The sequence below is a fragment of the Charadrius vociferus genome, unplaced genomic scaffold (assembly GCF_000708025.1).
Source record: "Charadrius vociferus isolate BGI_N301 unplaced genomic scaffold, ASM70802v2 scaffold126, whole genome shotgun sequence".
NCBI lineage: Eukaryota > Metazoa > Chordata > Aves > Charadriiformes > Charadriidae > Charadrius > Charadrius vociferus.
In genome coordinates, this window is record NW_009648894.1 from 1,008,433 (window position 1) to 1,017,684 (window position 9,252).

General features: G+C 36.4%; 1 protein-coding gene across 1 annotated transcript in view; it reads left to right on the forward strand.

Moving 5' to 3' along the window:
- LOC104288332 (macrophage mannose receptor 1-like) overlaps positions 1 to 7,809 on the forward strand; it is a 33,540-nt gene extending 25,731 nt beyond the window's left edge. Inside the window, 8 exon segments of the mRNA XM_009887123.1 lie at positions 4 to 81; positions 730 to 962; positions 2,151 to 2,316; positions 3,873 to 4,025; positions 5,530 to 5,646; positions 5,909 to 6,076; positions 7,219 to 7,254; positions 7,610 to 7,809. Coding sequence (XP_009885425.1) covers positions 4 to 81; positions 730 to 962; positions 2,151 to 2,316; positions 3,873 to 4,025; positions 5,530 to 5,646; positions 5,909 to 6,076; positions 7,219 to 7,254; positions 7,610 to 7,809 — 1,151 coding nt within the window.
- The last annotated feature ends 1,443 nt before the right edge of the window (positions 7,810 to 9,252 follow it).

Here is a 9,252-nt window from a genome sequence, read left to right on the forward strand (position 1 = left end):
GAGGTCATGCTGATGACACAGGAAAATGGAACAATGAGGAGTGCTATAAGTCCAAAGGATACATATGCCAGAAGAATAGCGGTGAGTTCTGTATCACTAATCTTGAAATTTATAACAATGGGATTAAAATAAATTTCTTTGTTTAACATGCTTTAGGTCAGTTATCTTTTTTATTTTTTTTGAGGTAAAGGATCAGTAAAATCTAAGGGCCCATCTTGCATCCCAGTGTTAGTTAGCAATGATTTGGAGAAGAGAATGATAAATAAATTATCAGAATTTAGGAAAGCAAAAGGATTTTATTTTTAAAAGTGGAATTAAATGGCTAAAAACCACAACCATTTTAATTACATAAATTCGTAGTGATCTATAGATTATCACAACTGGTCAGTTTTACATTTAGCCAAATAAACCTGATAGTCATAAAGCTGCTAAGCCGCAAAGAGTATTTTGAAAACACGCAGGGTAGGTGTGTTATTGCCTTTGCGATATAAGATACTGATTCAAAATTCTCAGAGGCTGAAAATGTATTTCTTTCATCCAGAAAGTTTACTGTGATTTTAAAGTTATCTGTTACTTATAAACAACTAATAAGAAGGTGTTCCATTCCATTAGCAATTTACTGCTAGATTTGTAAATAATGAAGATGTTATTCAGTTGCTCAAGTCAAATATGTGGCCTCCAGATTTAACTAATCTTGGGGTGGGTGGTTTTTTTTCCTTATTGCTACAGATCCTGAACTCTTTAAGCCATCATCAACAGTGCTGGACTTTGCTTTTCACCCTTCTGGTGGCATTAGCTATTCTGTCACCGGTTCCAAAATGAATTGGGATGAAGCACAGAAAAACTGCAAGAACAATGCTTCAGAGCTTGCCAGCATTTTAAACCCATATAGCCAGGCACTGTTGTTCTTATTTGCACAGGAATATGGAGAGCCTCTGTGGATTGGTCTTAACAGCAATGCGGTAAGAACACATACATTACATACAGGTAGTCAAGCTGACACTGGACCTGATCTTACTTTATACTCTTGTCTTGTAACCTATAGGAATTTCTGCCAGTGTAGTGCTGAAAACAGCGTGCTACATCAGTACAGTACCCATTGACGCTGGAGTTCTTCAAATAAGACTCATACAGTAGAGATTTTAATGACCTAAGAACTCTTAAATGCACAAGGAAATGCTCCTGCAAGCCAGTATATAAGAATGCTGTGTGTTGTTTGTTCTGTGTGAGTCATTTAAAGGGTCTCGAATATAAGTTGTAAAATCTCCCACATTTTGAGTTTATTTTAATATAAAAGATATTCCAGGAACAAAGTGCATCCTGCGCTCCTGCCATGCCTTTATGTACCTCAGAGATCAGTGACGTGGTATGTCAGGTTGCACACCTGAGACCTCTGAAGAAATGTTTTTTACATGTGTGTTTATGCTCACACATTCTACTGGAATAGTCTTATTTATGGCAGCAGTAGCAAAATACAGCTGTGAACAGAAAGAAGGGTAAAAATTAGTTAAAGGAACCTGGAAGTTATACAATATGGTACATATTGAGCAATGGATATATGTTTTCATTTGAAAATTGGTGTAATTGCTCCCATTAAGAAGTTAGAATATTATGGAAAAATAAATCTGTTTGTGAGATGTCTACATCAGTTGTATGACAGGGAGGGCGAACATTTGGATGGTAGGTGTGTTTTGACATGCAACACTCTTCCCCATGATTCACACTCACGGTAACTACAACAAAAGCAATGGCAATCAGCATTGCTTATTAAGAACACTCCCTCCCACACTCTCATTTTCCATGCAGACCTTTGGGTGGTCCTACCAACATGATGTCTTATCTGACTCCCAGTTTTTTGCCTTCTGTCATGCCCTCTTTCTTTTTCCCTTTCCGTTTCCCAGTGTTTGAAAAAATGCTCTGAATTTATCTTAGATACTTTTTGGAGGGCAGAAAAAAAATCATTCTGTATTCACATTTGTGGATAACAGACATGGTACATTTTGTGGCAGTTAACATTTACAAGCACAAAAAGGGGTCAGCAGCAAGCATATGATTCCATACCAGTTACATGAGAGTCCTCTTGCGAATCCTATGTAGTAGCACTGTCACTCACAGCAACCTTGAAATTATTGTATAGATTTTCTTTTCAGACCAATGGCAAGTATCAATGGATTGACAGATGGAGATTAGTTTACAGCAAGTGGTCCAGTGGGGAACCAAAACAGACACTAGCATGTGTCTACCTAGACACCGATGGCACCTGGAAGACAGCTTCTTGCAAGGAAAAACTCTTCTCTGTCTGTAAAAAGTCAGATGGTAAGCAATTGAATATAGGTGTCTTAACTAGAGGTTGTGTAGCTTTATCAACTGTGCTAAATATAATAAGCCACTGGAAAAATACTTATACACTAGTATACAGGAAGACACAAGTAGCTAACTAACTAGCTCTAAATATTGACATAAATTCTTCCCAGAAGTAAATTAATTCATAATAATAACTACCAAAAGCCTAAGATACAAAGGATTGAATACTCAATAATTTCTTAGCTATTCATTCTAATAGGAAAAGTCATTCAGTTGCTATGAGATCTATTTCGATTAGGCATCAGATGAACTTCTGTATCCAGATTGGGGCACTAAAGTTTGAAAAGGCTCTCAGTCACCTAGGGTTTTCTGATGACCAGGAAAGAAGAATTAAAAGGAAAGATTATAATTGGAGTTGGACAAAAGTCTAAGAGAAACCAGATTATCAATTTTAAATATTAAAAATAAGCCCTATGGAATGAAATTAAATTCTCCCCTTTGTCTGATATGAGTTGGAAAGGAGTAACAGACTTAAATACGGCAAGGAAAACCTTCTAATTTTATCAGTCCAGAAGCCTTTAATAAATACTTCGTACAGGTCAGGGAATCTCCATCACTACAGGCTGCTAAGAACAGACAGGACAAACATCTGTTAGAAATTATATAATTACATATCAACTTCATGTCGTCTGTGAGCAGAAGGATGAAGTAAATAACCCCTTGAGGAGCCTTCCAAGCACAAACTTCTATAATTTCTATGGAAAGAAGTATAAATATGATTTCACAATTTAGCTGTATCCTTGTTTTTGTCAACATTATGGAAGATCTTGAATCATTAGAAAATTTAAAATTGCACGCCAAATTACATTCAAAGATGCTGTAATTTGACAAAAATCCTCAGATTTGATATATAATGTCTATTTCCACTTTAATATTCTGGAATCTAATTTGAGAGCTGAATGCTCCTTAATAGGGGAAGAAATAGACTGTAGAAGACTCACAGGAAGAAAATGTAATTTGGCAGAACATTTAATTTTCATTCCATCTGCATTTTTCTTCTCATCCAAAATCTTCCTATTACATCAATCACTATGGAATTTATTCAGGATGCAGTTAAATAAAAAATCCTGCAAACCATGTTTAGTTATACCAACACTTTCACTCACAATCACAATTTCTGCTATAAGCTTTTGATCCTGTTAAAAAATGAGACTGAAGTGTCAGAGGACATTTTAAAAATAGCAGTTTTAACTAATTAGGCAGACATTTGTGCCAGAAAACCAGCTGGATATTTTATTGACTAGAGTGATTACAAAAATCATCATTAGACAGAATCTATACTTCTTATAGGCTTATAGTATATCTTCCTGATCACCCTGATAAATGCATATGAAGCACAATATGCTCTCAAACACAAAATCAAACCCATATTCAAGATATCTTAAGAACATGCTTCATTTCTTCCATGATGACAAACTTTAAATAGTCTGTTTAGTTTTGTTTGACTAGTATAATGGGAAAAACAAATTTTATAAAATAACGATTCCAACTACGTGATCTCTTACCAGTAATGGCCCCTACTGAGCCCCCGCAACTTCCTGGGAAATGCCCCGAATCAACAGGACACAAATCTTGGATACCTTTCCATGGCCACTGCTATTACTTTGAGGCCTCCAGGAAAAGAAGCTGGTCTCAAGCTCATCAGGAATGTGCCCGACTAGGTAAATGTTTTGTTTTAGAAAGACTGAGGATGTAACTAAACACATAAACCAACGGGTAATATTGCTAAGGAAATCTTACTTTAAAATTTCAAACAATGCTTTTTTTGCTTGCTTTTCTGAGCATGCTTTTTCACAATAAAACTAAACTTTGTCAGAGACAGAGGCCTCTGATATCTCACACACCAGGTGAAATACGAATATCTCAAAAATATGAAATTCCTACTAGTTTTATGGAAGGGTAGGGAGATACACACTTTCAGAGTCCCACTGAGGCGCAGACTGCAGGGTTAGCCTTCCCTTCCCCAAACATGAGGGAATCCACACACAGTGTAAACTAGGAGACACAAACGCATAGGAAAGTGTTAGTTCCAGGGCACAGTTTATAAATTGGACCTCACTGGCTGGACAAGAAACGAGGTGGAGGCGTCGTTTAGCTTTCAGGAACCACTAAAACACAGCCAGCCATGCAGCTCCCACTCTGGAACAGCCCCCACTGCCGTCTACAATCTGGAGAGAAGAGCTGTATGTGGATCAGGGGAGAGGAAAAGACACTTTGCTACACATTTCTGATTTCTCCTGACTGTTCACTGAGCATTGCTTGTATGCAGCATGCATTTCAGTGTTACTAAGAATAGGAAACATCCTATACGTTAGCACTATATGTCTGAGTGATAGTCTTCTAATCATAAGAGAGAATATAAGGGTTTCTAGGAGCACTTCCTTATATATATGAAAACACAGACCTATGACTGAGTAAACAGCAAAAGGATCTTTGCAAAGGCATTTTACTTGACAGCTGCGTGACAACAACATTCCTGAAAGGGTCCTGTAGAAAGATAAATCACGTAATTACTAGAAAAAGTAAACATTATATTAATAACCAAAATAAAAGGTCGCATTTGGACATTGGTCGATATTCTAAATTCTTACACCTTTGCCTACACGCTACCCAGCCAGGCCAGGAAGGTGGTCATTTCCTGATGATCCCAACACAGCTTTGTGTATTTGTAATGCCAGGGCATATGGCAATTATAAATCAACGTCTGGACATCTTCTGGACCGCAACCTCTAGTTGCTCACACATCCCATCTACCCCTGCAGTACATAGCATGAGGCACTGCCAAAAATGCTGCCCTGCCACTGATGAGTGACAGAGCTATAGTGGCAAGGTGCTGACTACATCATATGTACCACTTTCAGCCTACTTGCATCACATTCTGCAGTGTGGTTGGAGTCTTCCAAACAGTGTTGCAGGAGAACAATTTTTCTTCTCTAAAATACCAAAAGCTAAACAAAAATCCATGTCTTTGTGCTGATTTGCATCCATATAGCTCACAGTCATGCTCAAAATACAACATAGCAATATAATAACCATAATTAGACTAGTGGATATTACATGCAAGAATCTGTGACTTTTATATCTTTTTGCATATCTTTTTTGTGTTGATTGACTTAAACTGTAGGAAAACGAAACATTGTGATGTGTCCATTAATATTTTTTCAGCTGCTAATTTGGTATCAGTAGGAGACTATACTGAAGCAAACTTTCTGTCAGACACCATTAAGATACTCCATGGAAAATCACCGAACTTTTGGATAGGACTAAAAGTAAATGACAGAGGTAGTATCTTCAATCTTTAATCATACATTATCGTATCATACAAAATGATGATATTAAAAAGAAAGTAACTTTGTACACTTGAAAGTACACATATATAAAAAAATAGAAAGTTTATTTCAAAGCATGTTTATATATGCTTGCAAATGTAACTGAAAAATTTAACTACTTATTCATGTTATAATTGTTTGTTTTCCCCATCACAACTTAGCCTATCTGTCTAAACCCCCATACTTTATACATATATGCTCATTTTAAATATTAGGACAGTGGGTATGGGCAGACAAATCTGCAATGGATTTTGTCAACTGGAAAATGGGAGAACCTTCAAACAAAAGACATAAGGAGTGTGGTGAAGTATGTGCATTGTCTGGCTACTGGAACACCAACGTCTGTTCTTTCACAAAAGGCTATATCTGTAAAAAACCAAAAAGTAAGTGATATTTCTAATACATTATGGTTAGTAATGCCTGATAAGGTATTTTCATTGTATAATGTAAAAATGTAAAATATTACAGGTGTGCAAAACCAATAGAGCCTAACAGCAGGATTCAGCTGCCTAAATACTGATGAGCCCCAAACGGCTTCCAACTGCCTCCTCAGGAGGCTACAGAAGTCCAGTAAAATTACCATTACCCCCGTGCAGCCATCCTGAATACTTCAGACCCCTATGTTTAGGCAAAAGAATGGTAAAAGACCCCTCATTTTTAATAAAAAGCCAGTTTTCAGTAGAATTTTCCCTCAAATATCACACAATCTAAGCACAAAACCAACATTTTTTTAATTTCAGCTGACTATTCTAAAAAGAAAAAGCTTGTTCTGATGAGTGCAATGAAAACTCTGTATTGTACAAATACTGGAATTCGTGATTCCTATCATTACTCTCCTTTGAGCTGATGGATTAGAGGAATATGATAACATACATTCTTGTGGCATGTTTAATAAAATGCCGGTACTATCCTGATAGCAAAATTATCATCTGCACAAAAATGCATGAGTTTGCCAACTGAGATTAAATGAAAGTGGTCCAGAACATGAACATTTTGTTTGATTAAATTTGATATTTCTGTTCACCTTTCCCTTACCTGCTAAGTTTAGGAAGTGCAATTGCCATAGGAACCACATCCACATGGACTGATTGCCTCTGACACAACGGGCTAAACTCACAGAAGGTCCTTTTCAGCTCAAGTTAAAAGCTCATGATACATCTCTAACACTTGAGACCTCCATTCAGGAAATTTTTTGTGTTTCAGAAAACACCTTAAAATGATTAAGGATCCTCAGGGCAGTTTCTTGTAAATGAACGCATTTGAAAATACTTTAAGAAATAACAGAAATCCGACTCTAATTTCATGTCTTGGTGGGTATCTTGGCTGAGGCGGTCAGATGCTCTTGGAAGGAAGAGCCATTCATCCTATTAGAGGTTTACCCATGCTTGGCTCCAACTCTCTGGGACAGCAACAGTTACCAGCAAGTGGATTTAGGGGGAATTGTCAGGAATAACTGTACTCAGGAAGTTTAAATTGTCTGTTTTTAAAAGCATTCAGAATAAACATTTTCTTTTCCTTTCAAAAGCTCCTGAAAACACAGAGATGTCAACAGAAAATACAGGTAAGGGAGTAATTCCTTTTAAGTAGAATTATAAGGAGATGCTCAAATACAACAACTATATAATTACTTAGTTTCTAGGTATTAGTTTTGAGAGTATTTAAAAATAAGAAGTCCATAAACTTTATCTGAATGTAGGTATAGGAAGTAGAGGTTATTCTGAAGTAAACTGGCTTTTGACCAGATTTAATTCTATTTTCTTTGGGTTTGTTAGTTAAAAAAAATAACAAAGCCACATGTTGAACTGAAAATCTACATGTACATTGCATTTGTTTGATTTCTAGCTAAAGAAATCCCAGTAATTGCTAGATTCTGAAATCTAGATCAAAGGTATTGATTCAATTTCATCCACTTACAGAAGGGAAAATGGACAAAGTACTTTCTGCTGGCATCATTTGGCTGCTAGTTCTTCTAGCCCTTTCTATAGTTGGAGCTGGAAGTATAATTTATTTCTACTTGAGGAGGAAAAGACAACACCAGCTACATATTTCAACAAGAATGAGTGGACCAGAAGAAACTGTGGATATCCAAGTAAAAGATGCACATACTGACATGTAGTCTGACAAAATGCCCGTATATTCCAACTAACAAAAACCAGCCTATAAATCAGTGAAATCTTATGCATTTTCCTACCCAGGTAATAGTCTCCTCTCGTCACAAAAATAAAGTTCATGGATTTATATAAATACACACACACATATACTCCCTTCAAAATTTCCCACAGTGTGTTAGTTTCTTTTGTTTAGTTTGGGCAGTACACATATTTTTTTCACATAAATGAGAATGGCTGAAAAGCTGGCTCCAGAAGTGTTACGGGAAAACTCTCACAGATATTTACTACGTGAAATGATTTTATTTGACTCAATGTAGACATTCTCCTTTTTGCACACAGGGGAAATCATTACTCATATCTTTACATTATTTTTCCTGCTGTATTACTTCAGTGTTATCTAGACTATGATGGGAAACACTGCACTGCTCATTTCAGATCATCAGCTTCACAGTTTATGATACTAGCATTTCATTCATGTAAAACTTGTTATAATACCCACATCTGTGAATTAAACATTATTTCCTTACCAAAAAATAGATGGAAAGATGCAAAAAAAAAATGAAGAGACTCCTTTATTCCAATTTCTAGTCTGAATTTTGGGAATAATTTTGCCATTTCCTACAGCCTTGCACTTCTCTAAGTGCAAGTAAATATCAACATTTTTCTGCCAGGTTCAAATTAATAATAAAATACACCAGCAGATGATCTTTCCATTGGGTTTTATTTCAGTAATAATGCTTTCAGTATGCAGAGATGCCCCTTTTCAAATCCAAGCATGTATAATAAATGCCTATCTTATACTGTTTTATATAACTCTCCAGTTTAGAGAAATAAAATTGCTGATGTACTTTTTGAAAATCAATTCTTCCATGTTTTGTTATAATTTCCTTTTTTAATATACTGCCTAGATTCTTTTTCAGCTATTCTTCAGTTGTACAATACAGCAGTGTTTGCCTCAGGGGGCAGTTTATCATTCTGTGAATTTTAAGACATGCATCAACCATCCTGAGTTATGAAAACACCTTTCTCTAAGCCACGGGAGGCACCGGGCACTAAGAGGCCTCAGTGAAGAAGCATACTGAGGAGCAGGGCTACACCAGAGGTGCCTCTACCGAATATCTGCAATGGGAAACAGATTCTCTCTTTGGTGCTTCTGTGAGAATTGCAGTCAGAATTTCTTTCTCTCTCCATATGCTTAAAGTCTCCAACTGACAAAAATGTGATGCCATGCTAAAGATCTCTTTTAAAGAGAAAAGTATATCTAGAATAAGTGGAATAGGTTTCTGCACCAGAACATCTGTGCCAATGCCTGAGGAGCGTGAGAACACACATGTATTACCTCTATTATTTACCTTGCTTCTAGATACCCAGTAAACAATAAAGGATCCTAAATAAAAATGTTATTGACAGCTACTGAGAATGGAAGTACCCCCTTCCTTTAGGAATAC